At 41.5% G+C, this 23,595-nt stretch overlaps 1 protein-coding gene across 4 annotated transcripts in view; it reads left to right on the top strand.

The window, feature by feature from the left end:
• myo16 (myosin XVI) overlaps window positions 1-23,192 on the top strand; it is a 106,036-nt gene extending 82,844 nt beyond the window's left edge. For 2 of the 4 annotated variants that reach the window (XM_026143916.2, XM_026143914.2), the window contains exons 28-35: window positions 4,281-4,383; window positions 5,113-5,209; window positions 5,303-5,576; window positions 7,091-7,473; window positions 7,573-8,802; window positions 10,847-10,999; window positions 11,951-12,036; window positions 19,788-23,192. In XM_026143916.2, coding sequence (XP_025999701.2) covers window positions 4,281-4,383; window positions 5,113-5,209; window positions 5,303-5,576; window positions 7,091-7,473; window positions 7,573-8,802; window positions 10,847-10,999; window positions 11,951-12,036; window positions 19,788-19,934 — 2,473 coding nt within the window. In that variant the 3' untranslated portion in view covers window positions 19,935-23,192. Of the gene's footprint in view, window positions 1-4,280; window positions 4,384-5,112; window positions 5,210-5,302; window positions 5,577-7,090; window positions 7,474-7,572; window positions 8,803-10,846; window positions 11,000-11,950; window positions 12,037-16,793; window positions 16,904-19,787 lie in introns of all 4 variants that reach the window. The other 2 variants (XR_003269904.2, XM_026143915.2) reach the window with 2 other exon arrangements.
• Window positions 23,193-23,595: the final 403 nt, after the last annotated feature.

The raw sequence follows: 23,595 nt of genomic DNA, 5'->3' as shown, positions 1-23,595 counted from the left end.
AGTGTAACCCTCCATTTAAGCTTTTTTAAAAGGGTTATTTCACTTCTTTGACTCCACATGAAGCCCCCTTAGGTCTTGTTAAAGCAGGGACCATCGACGGTTTTCATATCCTCGTTGGAGAGGTCATGGATTTACAGAGTTCCTTTGTATTTTATGGGCCCACAGGGACAGTGTGTGCTGTCTGCAGAACTGGTATTACCATACAGAGAGAGGGTTAGGGAGAGTTCAGACATAGCCCTCTTCTGTAAATCAAACACATCCCATATCCATATACACTCGCATACTCGCTATTGACAGCGCAAGTGGTTTATGTTTCCAGCCATCTGCTTGTTATATATGTCTCGTCAGCAGAGTGGCATCATCAGCTAGTAATGTTTCCCATTGAGAACAGAAAAGACAGACTAGTGTACTGATAACAGATTTTTAATAAAAACAAATGTTCAAAAACCAGTGTCTGAAATAGTGTGTAAAGGAAGCTTTACTTACAGCATTTATGGAAAAAATAAAGATAGAAACCAGTGACAAATTCAGCATATTAATCTTTAGCTCTTTGGCCCCTAAAAATTTAAAGTATTTTGCATAAAACATGATTCCAAAATGTACATTGGAATATTTATTAGACGTATTATGTAAAATATAAAGTTTAATTATAAGATGTAATGATAATTGTAGTGTACATGGACACTTTTTTCCTGCCAAATATTGATTTTTTTTTAGCATTCTTATACTGTGTTTCTGTGACTGTCATGCCTTACTTCATACACTATTAGATTACTGACTCACTGTTATATATTATTATATTAATATAATATATTAAAATATATATTATAAGGTATATTACAATATATACTTTATATTGTATAAGTGACTGTGTTATTGCTGCTTGGGTGCTGTGCAAAAGCCTATAGCCATATCTTTAAGCAGTGTTGATACAGTCACTATTGTACCTCTGTCCTGACCTCCTCCATACATATTGATAATGACTAGAGATGGCACGATACCACTTTATTATGTCCGATACCGATATCATAAATTTGGATATCTGCCGATACCGATATGAATCCGATATAGTGTTTTTTAATCAATAAAACTGTTTTTTTTTATATATTGCAAGTTCATACTCAAGTTTAAATAAACAACAACACTAAAGCTATTCTGTTATACCTGTATGTTAAAAAAAAAAAAAAATACACTGCACCCAAAATATTTCATAGTTCAGCAATACTGATCAATCTAATAAATTTAAACCTACTCAATTCTTCCTATTCTGGTATTTTAAAGAGCACTTAGCAGAAATATTAAGCAATCTAACTAATAGGGTTGCAAACTCCCAGCAAAAAAAATAGGGAACCACCCCCCACCCTCCACCTCATGATGCTTAATCGACGTAATCAACTTTAATTTGATGCAGTGTGGGGGGAAAAATGCACAGAAATAAATTATTTTTCAAGAATAATTAAATAGATTCAACATCTTTCTTCAACAGAACTGCAGACTGCACAGATGGTACCTTCCCAAAGGAAAAAGTACTATAGCTTACTAGGGTATATTAGACTTAATAGTTACTATATACAGTAATGGACTTCTATATATTTTACATAAGATTAAAACTTTGGGTGTAAGATTCAGATAATTATTTATTAAAAGCTCAACATTTTAAATGAGAATAAGAAAGAAAAGTATGTCTTTGTGCCCCCCCCTTTTCCCTGTTCATGCCCTATCGGCCCCCCTGCATAACTTTGCTAGCTCCGCCCCTGCACAGTTACCAGCTGTCAGCTACGTAGAAAAATCTCCTGGTGTAGAAAGTAATATTAAATAAATTCTAACAACAGCTTATCAAGCTTAAACGTGCTGCTGTTATTCAGCCACTGGTTTCCTCTTTCTGGCGCGAAGTGGGCCAAAAACAAACAAGGGAGACAGACTAGCGACAGAAAAGCCGATCAGCTGATCATTAATCAGTTTCATGATTGAAGTAGCAGCAAAAAGAGGCAGTCGCTCCATATATCGGTTGTTAAGCTTAACGTGGGAATGCTTTACAAACATTCAGAGATGAACTTACACACTTGCTTTACTTCTCTCTGGGATCACTTCCTCGGAGATGAAATGCCGGTTTGGTAGCGAGGCTCCAAATACACACAGTTACGCCATGTCGCAAGTTTTGTGAGGTGCTTTTTTGATATTTAACAGATCGGATTACATTTTTTATTTCTCTCCGATATCCGATCCAGTAATTTACGTCAGTATCGGACCGATACCGATACTAAATATCGGATCGGTCCATCTCTAATAATGACTTGAACCCATAACTCCATAGGATCTGTTTTACACTGATTTCGAGTCCAGTTCTTGTGTAATTTGGCAAACCTTAGCCTTTTCTCCCTGCTTTCCTTCCTTAGAACTGGCTTTTTAACAGCGACCCTTCAGCTGAGACTATTTCTGATGAGGCTTCAGTGAACAGTAGATGGATAAACTGAAGGCTCACGTACAGCTGTCTGGTCCTGTATCGGGCCTTTGCTGGATTTATTTTATCCTATTTCTTCATGATTTTACAATACTGTTCATCTGCTGCAGATAGTTTTTTTTTTTTAGGATTTTTTTCCTCCACTTGTTCAATTTCCTCAATACGGGCTAATAGCTTTTCTGGAATCACCTTGTTTGTGCCAAAATACTATTTCATGTTTTGTCAAAGTATGTTTTTTGGGGGCATTTTTCACAGATTGAACTAAAGAAAAGGGAACAAATATGTGCTTTTACAACAGGTTGTAGTAACAAAGTGCCTGAAGATAGCTGTCTTTTATATGTTGACACAAAATTAGTTAACCCCTCGAGTTAGATTCCTTTTTATGTTTGGATGATTCATAGGCCAGTGTTAATGGGCTTAAAAAACAAACAAACAAAATATTCCTTTGAAAATGGTCAACTGCTAGACTAAAAATCTGGTAAAAATGAGTCAATGTCAAAGGAAAACTTTGAAAGACCCCTAAAAAGCCTGGAGATCTAAAGAACTTTAAAACATAGGAAGTATTTTATAGTGTATTTTATACTCGTGAAAAAACTGTGTTTTTGTTGAACAATACAACAATGAAAAATCACATAATGGTGTTAATTTGTAAGAAAGTTTAAAAAACACCTGAATTAAATATACTGTATTTGAGCAAAATCTGTTACATAGATAACAACCGTGAGTACTTGCTCGAGAACAGTTAAAAAATTTGAGGAAAGTCTGACTCCTTGGAAAGAAATGACTCAAGACTTTTGCACAGTAATGTTAGTCAAGTCAGAATTTCTGCACAGAATAAGCCTATTGTATTTACTGTATGCACCTCATGACATGACATACTTTCAGTTATATATTCTGTTAATGACACGTGCACCTTGTCCCGTAGTTTTATAAATATTGGGATGAGCTTTGTGAACCAGTTGTCCGTCACAGATGGTAATGCTGTAAGCTGTCGAAGATAAACAGCGCAGTTAGAATATTTACAGCTCATTCACATTGGTATGGCATCGGGTGTGGACCGGTGCGGTCCCCCAGTGTATAACAATCAGCTGTGTATATATAGATAAATACTTAATTCACAGGAAAAATTGCTTCTTTAATTTTTAATTCTGTATTTTTTTTTTTTCAGTTAAAGAGCTGGAAGCACTTCCTATTGTACAAAACAGTCTTTCCTCAATGAGAGTGCAGACTGCAAGCCTAAGTTTCTCTGCAGGGAATAAGGAAAAGTCAAACTGAATTCCCATTAAGCTGAAGGCTTTACTATAGGTTTAAGCTGAACCAATCACAGCAAGAAAAATCTTCATACCTTATTGAGTACATTTGTTGTACACTTATATTCACACCAACAAAGCATACGGTTGTCTTTAGGGATGTTGTGTTTTCAGTTCAGTCACATTTTTCTATGTGGTCAGTTTATTTCCTCCATAATTCATAATCATTCTTTCTTCTGTGTGTATTCAGAATTCAGAATATATAAAAACGTCTACTCTTATTACACATTAACAGTTATATTCACTTTTCTTACTTTCTGCTTCTCTCCACACCACCCAGTGCATAAACAAACCACTGACTCCATCCAGCTGACCATTCATAACAACGGTTGCCATGGACACTGCCAATAGGAACAGATGCTGTTTGGCTTGTCTTCTGAATGACCCTAATGACCCTTGAACCCATTGTTTCCAAAATAGGCTGCCTCCATGTCTTGTCTGGGTTTTTAGGTTCAGCGTGTTTATCCCTGGAGCTCTGATGTTTTGTGTTTTTCTTTGTCGTGTTACAGATATAAAGACCTTGTTGTCCCAACACTGGGAGACAAGAAGAAACTGTCTCCGGAGGAAAAATGTCGCTCAGTTCTGCAACAATCAAAACTCCAGGGATGGCAGGTGTGTTTGTGTCCAGTGTCCTTTTCTGTCTCCATCAATAATGAAAAATTTGCCAAATGACTTAATCCCTGACCCTCTGTTTCAAAGATCCCATGGAATCCTGACAACTTGTTCCAGCTGTCCCACCTCATCAGAATTCGACACACACACACACACGCACGCACACAGCAGCACGGACCCCTCCAACCCCCCTCTCTCCTGTCTGCTAGACTGCTGTTGTGTCTGAGCGTGTGACCCCACAGGTCACACATGCATACACACTCCTCCACAATAGCCCGCAGATACTTTTGATAAAACCCTGCCTTACTCACTCACTCAGTCACTCACACACAAACACACGCACACACAAACACACACACATTACTCCTACAAGTAGCTTGTGCTGGAATGAATAGGGGCTATCTGTGCAAGTATGTCACCCTCACAATTCCTTGCACCTGGTATAGCGTGACCTCTGTCACCTCTCAAAAGCTCTCTATGTCCAGGAAGTGAATACATTATCAGCATGCAAACCCACACCCTATCCACACTCCACACCCACTGATTATCATAAATTACTGCTACATCACCGGTCTCCCATCGCTCAACTAGCAGGTCACACTCTTCTGAGATTTCCAAAAGAAAACAGCTTCACAGGGTCCTCTAAGTGCTCCTTTTAGCTGATGAAAAAAAAAAAATAGATATATATGTGTATGTTTTATTAGATTTCTTGTTTCGTTGTCTGTGTAGATGGGCAGCAGTAAAGTGTTTCTGAGATACTGGCAGGCAGACCAGCTCAACGACCGCTGCCACCAGCTACATAAAAAGATCATCACCTGTCAGAAAGGTAATACTCAATACAACAATATCGTCTACCACCATCTTCTTTTCGAGCCATGACACCTGTGATGACTGTCTTCATCTCCACCCAATGTCTCAGTTGTTCGCGGCTGGCTAGCCAGGCAGCGGGTCAATCGCAGGTTATCGTTACAACACAAAGAGGAGTGCGGTGTGCAGCACTTCCTGCAGGGGGCAGAAGACATGGGACTGCGAACCTACGACCAGCTGGTTATCCAAAATGCCTCCGACATTGCAAGAGAAAACGACCGCCTGCGCTGCCATGGCAATAGCCTGCTCAACACCCTTGGCAGTAGTCCACCCCTTGGCGAAAGACCAGAGCCGGTGGGGAAGGAGGAAGATCAGCCAATCAGGAGGTAAATGAGCAGACACTAATACAGCGTACGCCCTTTTATTTAGATCAGAAAGCAAATATTTTGCTTGATCAAGGATAGAGTTCCGCTATTCTCCTGGTTAGAACTAATTTAAAATATGGATATTTCTTTTTTCATTTTCTCAGTGCACATCTTCGTAACCTTTAGCCATTTTCTGACATTTTATAGTCACTGCGATCAATCAAGACCATATTCTCACTAAGACAGAGCTTTCATTACTCACTATAATGTGATTCATATTATGAGGCACTGACCTCGTAGTAACTGTAGCGTCATTTAGCCCGGAGAAAAACAATCGTAGTCATTTACAGGATTTATGACTGTGTGAAGGAATCATTTGCCTTCATAATTGTGTGTGTTTATTCATCTGCGTGCTTGTGTGTGGCCATGCCAGCACAGCATGTGCTTTCTGATTAATGATGTCACTGTATACCTGTGTGCTGCAGACTTTTAATTGTGAGGTTCATGATGGATAGTCAGATAATGACTCGCGCTATCAGATTGTTTTCGTATTGTGTTGCTCCTATGGAATACAATCCTTATCTCCACCTCACCTCATTCTAATATACCAGTATATTACACTTGGAGGAAATTAAATAACTCTCTTGGAAAAAGTGTAAAAAAGCAATAAAAAGCTTTTTAGAGGTGGCGCTAAATGAAGGGCCTTCATAATAACTCAAGTGTGATTGGTATTTCAGCACTATTAAAGTCGTAAGTACGTACAGGTACTATATTCTTATGCTTTCTGCAGTATGCTTCATAAATATGTGCATTATTTCTATAAGTTCTTTTTTGCCTGCAGAGAAAGCAGTGCTATATCATTTCTATTGATTACTGCTGTTGTTGGAGGAAAAATACTTTTATTTCATTTTGATAAATACTGGTGGCTAAAATCCTGACAGGACAAAACATTTTGACAAAATAGCAAATTGTTCTACATTTATTTAGGTTTGAGTTGTTGTCACACATGCCTAAAAAAAGCACATTTCAATGTGCTTTTTAAACGTGAAAGGAGACCAGAGATCACAAATAATATAAGACACATGTTTTCTATAAACTCTGTGTCCTTGAGCATGTAACAGCTGATAACAGGTTTCACCTTTGTCCTGTAGAGGAGATAAAAATGTACTTACATCTACACATTCTCCCAGATTCCCCTACTGTAATCTCACTGCAGATTTTCAAAATGCCTCTCCTGAGTACCTCCACAAATGCTCACCCCCCACCTCTCACCCCCGACCGCATGCCTGCCTGCAATCAGGAAACTAACAGATGGCTCACCCAGATTAGCCAAGGAAATATCAAACTGGATGATATCAAATTACAGCAAGGACATTAGGTTTAATCTCTTTGGTTGTTTCCTCCTTTTGCCCAATTTATCTTAAACCTCTGAAGTGACATTTGAGGCAAGCGTATATTGAGTTTGATTAATTATAAAGTAAACTCACTCATCGCCTTTTAAACATAAATTCATTGTTCCTTATTTCCATTTGTAGAGTGGCAGAGAAAAGCACGAAAGTGCATGAAGGCCCTGCCAACGGCGGAAGTCGAGTCATTCGCCACTTTCGCTCCAGCTCGGTACCCACCCCGCTCGCCATTGAGAACATGGTCCATTCGTCTGCCAATCCACCCATCAAACCAGCCTTGCAGCAAGTTGTCCATATCAATGAGGACGGAGCAGGCGGGGGAGGTCTTTCCTCTCCTCGTAAGCAACCTCCTCCTAAACCAAAGAGGGACCCCAATACTCGTCTGAGTGCATCTTATGAAGCAGTTAGTGCAGGCCTGACGATGGCCGCCAAAGAGTGCTCCACTCCAGAGGGCTACGCTTCACCAGCTGGAAGCCCTCCTAAATCCCAGCTATCCCCCACAGACCCAGCAGGTAAATAATTTCTACTGGACTGTCAAAGATATAACAGATGGCGGTGCCTCATTGCTGTTACATATTGATTTAGCTTTCTTTGTTTTGTTTCTTCCTTAGCCTTGTCCAAACCCCGTCCCCATAGTGATGACTACACAACTATGAGAAAGGTACCACCCCCGAAACCCAAGCGCAGCCCCAACACTAAGCTGACTGGCTCATATGAGGAGATTAATGCTGTAGCACCCCAGCTCCATCAGCTACGCCCAGCTGATGTAAAGTTGGCCCTGCTTTCACGTGGCGGGGGATTTGGAGGCTTGATGCAGAGAGCAGCCTCCATAGATGCTCCACAAGGGGTTGCACTAAGTCTGTTCAAGGGCCAAGATGAAGAAGACATTTACATAGAGATGTTGGGATCCCAGCAGCGGGCACGAAGCCTCCAGGAGCCGCCTGATAGCCCAGAGCAAGCCGACTCGGAAGCTGTCTACGAGGAGATGAAGTATTACCCTTCTGAAGATGGTGGAGCTGCTGCCTCTGTCACCAAACCAGCCAAATTGGAGGCTCTAGGACTCAACTTATTAGGATTGGGGACATCCCCTCCTCAGAGTGCAGAGACTAAACGACTGGCATTGGGGGTGACTGCTGCTTTGGACATTGCTCACTCACATAGCACATCAAACAGTGGAGCTCCCAAAAGCCAGCATGGAAAAGATGGCAGCTGTGACATTCCTGCACCTTTTCCCAACTTGCTTCCCCACCGCCCTCCACTCCTTGTATTTCCGCCCTCCCCTGTCACCTGTTCTCCTGCTTCTGATGAGTCACCCCTAACCCCCCTAGAAGTAAAAAAGCTGCCGGTGTTTGAGACAAACCTCAATTATGCCACTGGGCCAGACAGCCCCCTGTCCCCACAGTACGCCCGCCAGAGGGCTGATTCCTCCCCAAGCCTCACTGTTCTAATGCCAGAGAAGAAGTCCACACCTCCACTCACTCCTCCACCTCCTCCTCCTAGTGCCCCACCTCCACCCTATAGACCTCCTTCACACTTCCCCTTCCCACCTGAGGCCAACTTCCTGGCTCTGACACGAGCAGCATCTGTCACCGGGAGCTCAGATTCCTCCAAAACGTCCTCACAAAGAACAGGCGGGGAGCCGCTGGGGAAGCCTCCTCCCTATTCCCCTGTGAAGGTGTCTCGTCCTGAGCCTCGAAGAGCTCACTCGTGCTCCTCGTCTCCACTGCTATTCAACCCAGCCAACGGCAGGCCCCTGACCAGCCCCCTGGATGAACTCAGCACCCTGTTCAGCTCTGGACGTAGCCTACTGAGGAAGTCTGGCCGCAAGATGAGAGATGGAGGTCTGTCAGTAGACACACACTCCTCGTGTACATACACATTATGAAGTACATGCACTTCCCCCTTTTTCCTTTAATTATTGCATATGTATTAATTTGCTTCCCAAACCACCAATATACGAACCTTTTTGCATTTTGTAAAGAGTTTCCCATTCATTCATTGAATGCACGTGTGTTTCTTGCTGTTGTCTGCCCACAGTTGTGAGGTTATGATCAAAATCCCATCCTGACCTAGGTCAGATGATTTATTGCATGCCATCTGATTACCTTCTGTACAGCAGGAGTAGTTTTACGTGCTTAAATAGGTAATAACAATATCTTTTGTCAATAAATCTGTCACAGATTTTGTTTTGTTTTCGAGTAGTAGAGAGGTAAGATGCGCTGTTATCCAGACCTACATTTGGAAACCCCTTACATTAGATCAGATGTTGTAACCAGCAACCCCCTTTGGCCTACTTGAGGCAACCCATTTGTTACAGCCTCCTGTGTAGTGCCCTTTGGCTGCTGCAGCTGCCTTCTAATATGTTAGGTAATGAGCCAGCTTGTGTAAATCACTTAGCATCACACTGCACTGTAATTATGTTTTAGCTTTGTTATTGTGTGCTATAGCTCTGCACGTATGTAAAGTACATAGAAACTGTGTGTAGTGATGAAAAAGCTGACCTTTACAAAAGAAGAACAAACAGTATTTGTCACACATAGTGAATGAAATGAACTCCGGTCCCTTAGGTCAAAGGTTTCAAACCCAGACAGAGAGAGCGTGAAAAGTAAACTTATCACTGATATTCCACCTTGAGAAACTGTCGCACCCTACTGTCTGAGGCTCTGTTTCCTCAAAGTGTATTAGTTGTGGCTGGGTTAATAATACATGAGCAGGAGAACCAAGAGGATAGCTATGAAATATTTAACAGCTCGCTCAGGTTCTACTGAAGGGAGCGAGACTGCCTCGCAGCATTGAACAGCACGTCCTGGACTATTATTTGCATATTCGAGAATTCAGGTGAAAGCATCAGCTAGACACCATGCTAGAGGCTGATTGTGAAGCTAGCTGAGCTGTGATCAAAGCTGTTGTCTCATAGTTCTATAAATACAATAAGTTCAGTGGTCAAAAAGTTGAACTCCTTATAAGAGACGGTATGAGGGCAAGTGAACATGCTTACGCATTTGAATCACATGACATCTTGCGTCTGACCCCTCGTCAGCACCTGCAACTGTACGGGAAAAGTGCTGGCGTCATGGAAACGGTGTGTGTGACAGGGAACCAAGCACTGGTGTATTTTGAGTGGGCAAAGCAAGGCGGCCCTCTTAGATCCATGCGTAGAGAGATGCCAGTGGGCTTAACAGAACGCTCTACTTCCGTTCCCTATCGGCTGTTAAATAACTGAATGTGATACCTGACGCTGTGGGACTGCCCAGGGGTTGCAGTTGCTATCCCGGACATGAAGTGCAGAGCAGCTGACGCTCTTTTCTCCACCCGCCTTTCCTCATCTTCAGGGAATGAGAAAACCACAGGAATGCAAGGGAAAGAGGGCAGGGGGTCTTGGCAGGCTTTAGGAAATCAGAGTCATGAGACACATCATACCTCAGCAGCACCATCCAAAATTTCCAATTTCATTTAGCTTTTATTATGGTCTTTGTGCCTGAATGACTCATCTTTCATAAGCATGAACACGCGCATGGGCTCTGTCTCACTGCATGGCCTTGTGTCCCTTGTAAAAACTCACCTATCCCATGGGATAGTACAGTTTGGTAACTTTATATTTAGGCATCTTGTGACCATGGATGGACCGGGAGGCAAACATTCTCTGTGTGGGACAGCAGCTGATGAATTCTCATTCACACTGCCACACACATATGCACCCACAGTTACTTACTCATGCAGTGTGTAGCATTTGAGCCCCAAGGAGCAGCAGAAGGGAGAAAGGCAGACAGATATTATGAAATATATAAAGAGAGGGTATTCTGATGATATTATGCATGATGGATATTACCGTTTGTAACATGCACCGATATGCAGTTGCATTTCCTCTTGTTATATTCCCACCAGGATTCAATTCTAATATCAATCTGCCAGGGAGGGAAGACTGTGGCTCTGCCCCCACCTCACCATCTCTCCAGCTACAAGACAAGAACGCCAACAACCACTCTCCCCACTCACAAAGCTCTGCCCCTGTAGAGAACGGGAACCAGATCTCAAACGGTAACAGCCCAATGTTGCACATTCACACTCACAATCTTAGGAAGATATTTTTAAATAGCAATGACCCGCTATATTCTTCAAGGTTACTTTGGTAAAGCTTGGCGCGGACTTGCTAGTGGTTTTTAAGCATGGCAAAAATTGAAATCCAAAGCTGTGCACATACAGTGCCTGGATTGAATCAAATAAGTTCTCCATATTTTATGAATGTCAAGGTTACAATGTGTTTTTGACAAATTTCAAGTGTGACATTAAGGAAAACTGACATGGCACCTTCATGACATTTCAGGTGATAAGCAAAGACACACTGAGTTTTTTTGTTTTGTTTTTACAACCTCTGTTATCATATATTAAGACCCTGCCAGCTTCACCACTGTCATGTTGGTACGTAACTATGCATCTAGAGATTAATGAGTGTCAGTCTACTTATAGTTTACAGTTAGTAAAAAGTAGTTAAAATGCCATGTGGTTGTAAATAAGAAATACAGTTCCACCGGCTCTACCTGTGGAGTGACAAAGTCATACACCAGGCCAGTCTTAGCTGCAAACTCTCCTTTTAGCCATTGTAATGCCAGATCCGCACAATCACTTCAATTCATTGTGGAGTGGACTGAAATAAAAGTAGTTGCAGGCTGGGAAGATTGGTAAGTGGAGTTAGAGTTACAAATAACGAGAGGGAAATTAAATGGTATAATCAGGTGACCTGAGAAACTGAGAAGGATTTACTGGAACCAGAGAGTGGTTACTTTATTCTTAAATACCCAGAGAGTTTTGCAACCAAACCATACTCTTGCCTTAACATTTTTCTTTGCATGAAAACAGTTTCTTAGCCCTCTCTAAGATTGCTTGTGTTTGAAAAACGGTGTGTCCTTCAGACTCTACCTGCCTGTGTGTGGAAAGACTTGAGAAGACAGATATCCGTGGTTTGTGAAACGCTTCTTTTTTTGTGTTCAGGGTCGCTGGAGGATGAGAGTCACAGCAAGTCAAACTCCTCCAGCACCCCCTCTTTGCACAGACACATGGATAGTCATCATACTCAGGTAACCACAAAGACAGGCACTTAAACACACAGACACACTTTTGGTGCCTTCATCAGAAGCTATGTACAGATGGCAACAGGTGCAGTTTTTTCTTTGCAACCTTACTCCCCAACACTTTACGTAACACACGGAAGTGCATCTGACCTTGGTGTGTTTAAAACTTGTCATGGGATGCATATATGTATACAGTTAAACACACACACACAGTTAGAGCACGACTATACAGGGAGTGCAGAATTATTAGGCAAATGAGTATTTTGTCCACATCATCCTCTTCATGCATGTTGTCTTACTCCAAGCTGTATAGGCTCGAAAGCCTACTACCAATGAAGCATATTAGGTGATGTGCATCTCTGTAATGAGAAGGGGTGTGGTCTAATGACATCAACACCCTATATCAGGTGTGCATAATTATTAGGCAACGTCCTTTCCTTTGGCAAAATGGGTCAAAAGAAGGACTTGACAGGCTCAGAAAAGTCACAAATAGTGAGATATCTTGCAGAGGGATGCAGCAGTCTCAAAATTGCAAAGCTTCTGAAGCGTGATCATCGAACAATCAAGCGTTTCATTCAAGATAGTCAACAGGGTCGCAAGAAGCGTGTGGAAAAATCAAGGCGCAAAATAACTGCCCATGAACTGAGAAAAGTCAAGCGTGCAGCTGCCAAGATGCCACTTGCCACCAGTTTGGCCATATTTCAGAGCTGCAACATCACTGGAGTGCCCAAAAGCACAAGGTGTGCAATACTCAGAGACATGGCCAAGGTAAGAAAGGCTGAAAGACGACCACCACTGAACAAGACACACAAGCTGAAACGTCAAGACTGGGCCAAGAAATATCTCAAGACTGGTTTTTCTAAGGTTTTATGGACTGATGAAATGAGAGTGAGTCTTGATGGGCCAGATGGATGGGCCCGTGGCTGGATTGGTAAAGGGCAGAGAGCTCCAGTCCGACTCAGACGCCAGCAAGGTGGAGGTGGAGTACTGGTTTGGGCTGGTATCATCAAAGATGAGCTTGTGGGGCCTTTTCGGGTTGAGGATGGAGTCAAGCTCAACTCCCAGTCCTACTGCCAGTTTCTGGAAGACACCTTCTTCAAGCAGTGGTACAGGAAGAAGTCTGCATCCTTCAAGAAAAACATGATTTTCATGCAGGACAATGCTCCATCACACGCGTCCAAGTACTCCACAGCGTGGCTGGCAAGAAAGGGTATAAAAGAAGAAAAACTAATGACATGGCCTCCTTGTTCACCTGATCTGAACCCCATTGAGAACCTGTGGTCCATCATCAAATGTTAGATTTACAAGGAGGGAAAACAGTACACCTCTCTGAACAGTGTCTGGGAGGCTGTGGTTGCTGCTGCACGCAATGTTGATGGTGAACAGATCAAAACACTTGGATGGCAGGCTTTTGAGTGTCCTTGCAAAGAAAGGTGGCTATATTGGTCGCTGATTTGTTTTTGTTTTGTTTTTGAATGTCAGAAATGTATATTTGTGAATGTGGAGATGTTATATTGGTTTCACTGGTAAAAATAAATAATTGAAATGGGTATATATTTGTTTTTTGTTAAGTTGCCTAATAATTATGCACAGTAATAGTCACCTGCACACACAGATATCCCCCTAAAATAGCTAAAACTAAAAACAAACTAAAAACTACTTCCAAAAACATTCAGCTTTGATATTAATGAGTTTTTTGGGTTCATTGAGAACATGGTTGTTGTTCAATAATAAAATTATTCCTCAAAAATACAACTTGCCTAATAATTCTGCACTCCCTGTATAAGGTTTCTGTTTGGGTTTGTTGACATTTTAAGTGGACAGGGAAGTGGCCTCTTTCAGTGGCATGCATCACTTGTGATGTGAGCTTTTTGTGCTTCCAAGGACAGGTGTATAATTACAGGATAAAATATTTTTGGTTTATATTTGTTTAGTTTTTTGCACTCATATGCTTACATGAATGCACATACTCTGAATCTCATTATGTTGAGCTCATTAACTACCGTATGGTTGTAGACAAACCTTTTGAAAACTGAGCCTTACCACTGACTGATGAATGTGTGTCATAGAAAGTCTAATTTTAACTTTTAAGATGATGCACACAGGTGGAGCACAGATGAAAAATTGGTTTTATTTTACATGTTTAAAAAAAAACCCCACATCATAGTTTGGGGCCTGTACCAAAGTTAGCAGGAAAGAACTCAACTGAATAAATAAAGCAACTTATCAAAATAACAAATAAAACCAATTTAAACTTCCAGAAAAAAAGTGACATAGCAGATGAGAGAAAAAAAGGGCAACAAATCAAATCAGTCCAAAACAAGCAACACCTATACCTATAGTTTTCGTTATGTCTGTGAAGGTTCTCAGTCATCCAGGTCATCGTAGTCTAAAGCTACATTCACACTGCAGGCGAAAGCGCATCAAATCCGACTTTTTTGACCCTATGCGACCCATATCCGATCATGGTGTGACAGTGTGAACGGCACAAATCCGATATTTTCAAATCCGATCTGGGTCACTTTCGTATGTGGTACTGAATCCGATGCATATCTGATGTTTCAGAAAGCGACAGTTGTTTGAACGGTCAGGTCGCATTAAATCCGTCTTTTACGTCACTGACACAAGACAGACGCCAATTATCAGCACCCGAGAAGACATCGTGAACGATTCCTGGCCATCCAGTGAAACTGTTGGGAAGACAGCGTTGGAGAAACGTGACTATTTTATTTGTACTGTATAATCTGCAGATTCTGACAGAAATCTGCAACTATCCTTTGAAGCACCGCTCCTCTCTGAAACAGCAATAAGGATCATTATTAGGCCATATGTAAATAACAAAATAACTTAAAGCAAAATTGGGAAACGTAAAATCCGAAACAAGTCTTTATATTAACGGCCATCAGTCAAACAAGACTGTTTGGTCTGGGTCTAAACAGAGCGCGTTGTGTGTGACGTCTTCTTTTTGCGCATGTTGGCCGCCTTGAGGGTTCACACTAGAGCACGTTTGCTGTCACATTTTATTTGTAGTGTGAAGAAGCAGACAAAAAATCTGATTTGATCAAAAAATTGGAATTGAGCATTAAGACCTGCAGTGTGAACGTAGCCTAAGAAGCTTGGAAAGAAAAGTGCCATCTGAGAAGCTTCTTCAGTTCTAAGAGCAATTGGTGGGACCCAGATTTAAGCCCTATAGGGAGTGTCCCTACGAGGGTCACTAATCACACGAGCCAAGATGTGAAAACGAGTGTGCGTCACAATCAGCCAAGGTTTTGGATGAACCCATTATGATGCTAAGTCGACTAATTCTTCTAAATTTGAAAATCCACACTGGAATGACTGAAAATGCTTACATTCCTGTATTGCGCATGCATGAAATGTAAGACGATTCGACCTGCTCATTTCCGGCTCTTTGAAATTTTGCAGCAAAATGTTGAGGAAAAGCACCGAGTTTTTTTAATGGACTAACAATGAGGTGGAGTTGTTGCTGCGAGTAACACAAAAGTACAAAGTTGCAAAAGCGAGTGAGAATTAAAGAATTTGAAGAAAAGCTATCTGGACCATGTACAGACTGATATTGATCTTTAAAAGGGCTGTCAAAATTGAGAGCAAACAAAACAATTGCTGCATAATGCGCTCCGCCATCTCAGTTTAACTGGTCACATGACTGCATCATATGACTAAAATGCGTCATCGTTTTAAAAAGTCTCAGTTTATGCAGTCTCCACTGCGCCGCAAAAACGCCGTTTTCAAATGTATCCGCTTTGGAGAGCGTTTTCAAAAAGCTCAATTTTCCTTGACCAAAAACGCTGTTTCAGTGTGAGCGGAAAGCCAAAGCGGAGAGAAAAAGATGCTTTTTCAAATAAAAACGTATTAGTGTGGACATGGCCTCAGAACATTATGTGACTTATTGTGATCAACTGACCCAAGGTGTGAGTGGGCGTTAATGCTCCTGGGTTGGGATCTCAAAACTGGATTGTAGATGGCAGACAGTTGGTGTCGTAAGCCACCGCCTCTGTTCAAATATGATCATTCACAGTGGACATAGATGGCTCTCATTCCTCTTTCAAACCATCTGTCTTTGTCCAAAATGTGAACACTGGCATCCTTGAAAGAGTGACCTTTGTCCTTTAGATGCAGGTGTACATCTGAGTCTTGTGCTGTCAAGGTGGCTCTTCTATGTTGCGTTTATCTCTCTTAGAACTGAAGAAGCTTCTTGGATGAGAGATGAAATGTCTTCAAGAACTTAAAGAATTCCAGATGCTTTTCTTTTGCTTTTTGCAGGAAGAGCCGCACAGGAAGAAAGAAACTTTGCACTTGAGAGAGTAGGGTTTAAATCCAATATCACACAAAAACTTAACACTGGCTTCTTTTTGGCTTCTTTCTTTTGAGTTGTTCTGTGTTTAATGCACAAAGAAGCAAAGGATGTTCTGTTCCACTCTCAGAAGAGTTCAGCGCACGCTATTCGTAGGTAAACTTCACTAGAGATGTAAAGGCACGCTGTGTACCCACTTGACAATCCTCAGGTTGATGAAATATTTTATCGCTCCATTCAGAATTGGATGAGTTCACCTTGTGCATTGAGTATCTGAAGCCTGTTTGTGATTGCTTAGTGCTCCTTTCTTACAGCATTTTAAAGTGTGAAGGACATGTAACCATCTACTTTGGACTAGGCTGTTGTCTTGTACATAAATGCCTGTTTTCTTTCTCTTTCTATGAATCTAATGAGCTTGGCTGTTATTCTCACTGCCTCCTATATTTTCCAGAGGGGTCATCTCAACTTTTCTCCATTCGGTGCGGGGGCTGCCCTCTAAAACAGCGAGGGGGGCACAGGGGGTGGGCTCGCTGTGAGCCCTCGTGCACATGTAGGGATGTGGTGAGTGTACGTCATGCCGTGCCCCTCTCTGCCCTTAATCGCAGTGTTTTTCATCAATCCAGTGTGCAGTCAAATCAGTAATGATTCATAAAACTTCCAGAAGGTTTGTCTGAGTCAAAATTAAAATGGCAAAAATGTGTTTATGGAGTAAGAAGGGAATTTATTGTTTTAGCTTTTATGGAAATCGGTGGCTGCGGTTACCTGAAATTAATTCTAGTTTAATATTACACAGGATGTGAAGTCTGAACTCATGGCTGAAAATAAGATGTAAAAATTCTAATCAGAATTTCTGGCAGTTGTCATAAAAAATCAAATCTTCTGAAAATATGGGTCACTGGAGAAGCATTTTTGAAAACCACTGCTGTTGCAGGACATCATCTCGGCTCTCAGGAGTCAGAGGAATCCTGAGTCGATGACATTTACGCTCTTCTTTTTTTATCCCTCATTTCTGGAAGGAAACTGCAGCTCACAGGTTAAATAGATCTGAATACCCACACATGTGGAGAAATCCTTAGGCAATTGCACTTGTTCCTTTTTGTTGCTGTCCTCCTCAGCACAAAAAGTCACTATACAGTGTTTTTCCTGAGAGTCTCAAGCTCGAGCTGCAGTTTTTATTGCTCTTCATCTGCTGGGATTTTTACGTTGCTGAATCCATCACTCGATTCCCTTTTAACCCTTCCTCAGACTCTCTCTGGCATCACTGCATCATCGCTGTTCACCGGTGTTTCGCTTTCTTGATCACCTTCATCACTGTGAGTTTATACACGATCGTGAGGTGGGAATAACTCTGTGCTAGACCGTTTTTATGTAGGTTTCTCAGAACTACTGGGATAAATAAAAAGGAAAGGATGAAGGAAGATGAATGGGCAGCTCATTTAAGAATGAATGGACTGGTTTGTTTGGGTCTTCGCCGTGAATAGCGAGCAGCAGTCTAGACTAATTATATAAAGACTTGACAGACTGCTAAATGATTGAATGGTACAAAGATTGATATTTTTGTTTATCCCTTCAGACAATGACTTGGCAGGGCATTTGAAATAGGAGTGGTCACATGTGCTACTCGGGAACATGTGACATGTGACACCTATTCTTAAAATGTATCGGACTAGACAGAGATCCTTACATGACTCCACAGGAACTATTCAGGGGAATATCAAAGGAAAACATCACACATAAGTCATCCCGAGATAGCAACATATCATCCTGTCTGCAGTTTCTTTTATTCTACTTGTTTTATTCTCTTTGATCGACCTGTCCTTGGCCACCCAGTTATAGAAATATTAGCTGTTTATTGACCTTTCTCTTTTTTTCTATCTGCTTTGACTAACACATAAAAGAAACTCTTTTGGAATTTCATGTGTTATTGTTTGTCAGATAATAAAAAATGCAATTTATATTCTGTGAAATCCTTTCTAAGTCATATCTAGTGCTGTGGGTACAAACAATCAGAGAACGCGGTGTTTTAGTTTTCTGTATCTGAGGGTGTATACACAGTAGCGTGCATGCAGTAGCTGTTTACACCTGGGAATGTGTGCGTTTTATGTGGAAAAGCTCTGAGCTTATTGGAATATTTTGTGGCCTCGGGATATCCTTCCTGTGAGTGACAGTTTGGAATGACTACTATCCCACATACCATGCTATTACCATAACAATCCATTCACATGTTGGTATGGATCTAAACCCATCCCCCCACCACTTCCCCCAACACAGAAGGGTGTGGTTTAGATTTCAGAGTGCTGTTATCTGGAGTAAAGTCGCCATCAGACAGCTTTGAAATGTCAAAAAGCGATTTTATTTTCTAAACTTAACTTTGTCATCTCGCCTCGATGTCATGATGACATTTTGAAGACAAGCATTAAACTGTTTTACATTTCAGACATCAAGGCCAGAAACCGTAAATGTTTCACAGTTATTAATTTGAAAAAAACTGTATCTGATGTTTACTGTGTGTGTGTGTCCATGAACAGTACAGTCATGCATTGCAGAGGGACACAGTGTTCCTACTTATTTTCTGTTCCAGTAGCCGGTGTTCCTCGCTGGCGCCAGTGCAAAGAATAGCCTGGCAGGGAGGTGTAAATTATGGATTAGCTTGTTGAGTATTGTGCTAGTGCAGGCAATCTATCTCAATGTATGTTTGAGCGTTTGGGTGTGCATGTATAGTAGGTATGTGCAGGTATGTTTGTCAGAGTATCCAATCGGTGCAATGTTTTTTCCCCGGTCTGTGTGTGTGTGTGGCATAGCCTATGACTCCCTCACTAAACACATGACATGTTTGGCAGTTGACTTGGAAAATGTTACATTATAGGTACTACTGAGCTGATTTAGCTCACTGCTCGTACTTCAGCAGAGTGGAAAAACTGATAGGTGTGAAGAGAAACAACTTTGTTAATAGTTGTTTCATAGGGCCCGTGGGAGCACTTAAAGGTGTTTTTGAAGCTTTACATCATCAGTAGCAAGCAGTAGGTTTAGGGTGCAGCAGTGGGGGTAAGGAAAGTTGAAATCACAGAGAGAGAGAGAGAGTGTTTTCATAGTATTTATTAAAATGAACAAAACAACAGTGGGATATTTGGATCTTTGTCTTAAAAGCGTTCACCTTTGAGCTCTTTTTTCTTAGGCCACCAGCTGCCAGCATAACACCCCTACCTCCCAGTTTCTAATCAGGTTTGGATGACCAGGCTGTTGTTGTTGTTTTTTTTGCCCTGTTAATGTTATTATTTTTATGATGCTTGTGCAGTCACTGTTTATCATCCCACCCCTCCGCTCCGATCATGGCTTGTCAATTGGACTTCCTGTCGTTAATCTTTTGGATTTTTCAGTGTGCTGCATCTCCTCAGCAAACCCTAGCCTCCTTTCCTAACCTTGTATTCTTCCTTCTGTGCCCCAGGTGTTCCAGCGGCTACGTCTGTCCAACGGGGATGAGAGCGCCGCCCTTGGAGAGCTTCTGCGATGGCGGCGATTGCAGTGTGAGGGGCGGAGTGACTGGAAGCGCCGCCCACCTAAGTCCCCACCCCTGCCCCCCACGCCCACCTAAGTCCCCACCCCTGCCCCCCACACTGCTCTGGACCAACAGGAAGGCCCCTCCATGATGGAGGTTTTCTGATAAAGTCACATACGTTGGCTATGAAGTTCCTCCCTCTTTCTTCAGCCACACTTCCACGAGCTTTTCAATTTTATTCATTTCCCTTTTTTTTGTTTGTTTTTGATCTGTTAACCTCTGTCCCCATTGACTAAGCTGAAGCTCCAAGAATGAGCCTAGTCCGTGGGGTGAAGGTCCTGCTTTTTCCCTTTGCACTCAACTGTGGGGGATTCCCTTACTTATGTGATAGAAACTCAGCACCATGTGACAGCTAACTGATACTAACTGATATCCATGAAAAATGACTGCAAAGCAGAAAAAGAATAGATGCGGGATAGTCTGTGATGACATATATGATCAAAAAGAGAAAAACACTGACTTGTCTATTTATTTTCAGCTCTTCTAAGATGAAATGACTGACGCTGATCAATAGGAGGCTTACAAGCAAAGTAGTTGACCTGGGGTTTAGATGCCGAATGGCCATCTGATTTGGATCGTATGGCCTCATAAGATGAGCTGCTGCATTAAAATGAGCTCCACTCTAAAACCCGGTGCTGATTATACTTGACGTGCTGTGATGTTCCCGTGTGATGCTTTCTCATATGTGCACACCTCAGAAAGTCTCAGAAAGTTTACAAGTCAACCAACGCCTCTGGAGACCTTCAGTTTTGAACAACACTTTACTGGCTTAGACATGGGACCTTTTTCAGGTACACAGCTCTCATTTAGCGTCTCATGTGTGGGCTCTAAGTGCTACTGCAGCCCTGGCAGCAAGGGGCCCGGGGTCAGGGTAACCTCAGTATTATCCCAAGGTGCACTTCTCTTCCCCCTTGTTACCACCAGCCTGTGAGAAAGCCCTCTGGCCAATCCTAAACTACTGCACTTACCTTTACTAGGAGACGGGGATCCAACTAATGAGCATACTTTGGCTTTATGTATAAAGGTAAAGCTGAGATTTTAAAAAAAGAAAAGAAAAAAAAAGCTTTAGCCGATAGGTATTTAGTTCATGTTCTGAACATGAAACTCTGTGCCAAAGTGATACAATGTGTGAAAGCTATATCTAAACTAACAAGTATAGTTATTAAAACTGATGCGTACGGTAGTCTCCTTATGCTTGTATACTGTATGTACAGACTGACAAATGACCAAATCATAGCTGTTGTTGCAGTTCACTGGTGATCCTGTGTGGACTAAAAACATTAAAAAGTGTTTAAAATGGGTATAAAACTGTTCACACTCTTAACGTGTCTCATCAGCATCTGAACAGGTTAATGCGTTTTTCAGGAGACCTCACGCACAGATGAACCTGATTATTGTACAGATCCCTACTTCGTTGTTGTGTCCTCGCAGGCGCCTATTTTTTACCTTCTCTGTCCTGTCCTCATCTTCTTTTCCTTTCCCGTACTTGACCCAAAACAAACAGACCCCCTTGCCCTTTCCCCTACTTGACCCACCCCACCTCCTCCAGTGGATCAAACCGGCTTTACGGGTGTTTCCATGGTAGCCACAGTGTAAATAGTGAATGGTGTCATATGTTTTAGCTTTTACTATAGAAGAAAAGCACGGCGGTTGACCTTGAAGATGAAAGACAAGGATGAGTATATAATACTGTGTATGGTGAAACTGAGATTGAAGAATGTCTCGGGTTAGATGCAATGCTGAGAGAAAGAGGTCTATTTTAAGATGTGAATATCTTTTCTTTTTTTTCTTTTTTTTAGAACGACTGTCTACGGTTATGAAAATTCGTTTATACTCTATTTAATGATTTGTTTATTCCCCTTCGACCCCATTGTTCTGCTCCCTGATGCAATGCAGATGTTCTAAATGTATATGGATGTTTTATTGCACAATGTTTATGTGGTGTTGTGTTGACCTCTGTAATGGGCTGGGTGTATCTAGACAAGGTGTTCGATCTTTAAAGATCCAGTCTGAATTGTTAGAGCCTCCAAGTATCAATAGCTCTAATAGATTTCTCATTCCCACTGATCACCCACAAGGCATTTAAATTGGTTCAGAATTGCAAATTAGCAGCGCCATCGCAGGATCGATTTCGGTTGTTGTCGGCGTGCGAAGGTGCACAAATATTCAAGAGCCCGTTGAAGGCGAACTTGCCCAGTTGTGTTTTGGTCTGACTGGCTGAATGTACAAATGCAAAATTTTTATTCCACCATCCTGTGCACATCTTTGAATCTCTTTGTATCTTATTACCGGAACATGCGCCTGAATCAAAACAGTGTACCTAACTGCTTAATGTGATTATTGTCTTCAGAAGTTGTGTATGCAGTTCATTTTTTTTCAAGCAAGTATAAGGTATTGATTTGCCCCATATATCACACCTTGTGCACTGTGATTTGGGGCTGCATGAGCACTGCAATGGAGAAATATATCAAACATTTTCACACAAGTAGTTGTGTGTTTCATCTGCGATCAAACAAAAGACAGGAACCAAGACTAAGCTCGTCAACCTTGCTAATGCCATTGAAAGAATTTCTAGCTTTGGTATTTATCCTTCAGTATAATCAGAGTTATGGTTGGTCGTGTGCAGTTTTGTGTATACTTATGTTTATGGAAGTCATGAAATGAGGACATTTTTAAATTGTATTTTAAAGCATATCAGTGGTTTTTACCTTGCATGACCACATGTTGGGTGTCCTCCCCGTATAACATGCTCGTGCAGAAAAGATAAAGGCTGTCTAATGTGAAGAACTGCTTCCCTCTGCACTGTGAATCACTCCACTGTCCCCCACTGTCTCGGCTAAACACATCATCCATCCATATCCACATAAACCCATCTGCTAATATGTCCACTTCATCACATACAAATCTTGATGAATTCGCTCACTCTGAAGTAAGCTCCGGCAGCCAAAATACTGCCAGTCATATTCGTTAGCCAGGAATCTATAAATCCTCTGCTCTGAGATCACCTCTCTGGTGCTACTGCCAGTGTACAATGGCCATCTATTGTCTCCAGTCCACTTATAGTTGTCCAGAGAGACATGATATTTCAGCACTGCCTTTCATATTGTTGTTGTTGTTGTTTTGTTTTTTTTTATTGTAATCTTTCTTTTGTACATGACATACAGTATATTTTAATCTGCATACATATGTGTTTGTGGAAAGAAAAAAATGATTGTGATATTTCAGAATTATTATGTTCCCAATTTTTTAAGTACTGTACTTGTACAGCAATAAAGCACAATTGTGTCAATGCGAGTCTGTGTGTGTGTGTGTGTGTGTGTGTGTGTGTGTCTATATTTAAGTAGCCACTGTGACATTACCCATTGTTTGTAAAACCTAATTGTGAACCCTCAGTTTTAGCATTGACCTTTTTTCAAACACTCACAATCAAATGCAGCAATACAACTGTTTTAAGATGCCAGATTTAAATCCCCCTTCTACTTGCATTATTTGGCCGGCCGTGTCACTTGAGCATCGGCACAAAATCAGTTTCAGGAAAGAATAAATAAAAGTTCAGATAAAGCATATTTCTAAAAATAAAAAGTCTGTTTTGACAAAAGATTTTTCCGCTTGCTACAAAGTGTAACCTGTTTTTTTTTTTAACCCACATCTGCAAGCCTCCAGACAGTTCCTCTCTTGTCAGCCCATTACTCCATCA

This window comes from Astatotilapia calliptera, chromosome 16 (assembly GCF_964374335.1).
Source record: "Astatotilapia calliptera chromosome 16, fAstCal68.1, whole genome shotgun sequence".
Classification (NCBI taxonomy): Eukaryota; Metazoa; Chordata; class Actinopteri; order Cichliformes; family Cichlidae; genus Astatotilapia; species Astatotilapia calliptera.
This window is presented reverse-complemented; position numbering and strand designations above follow the sequence as displayed.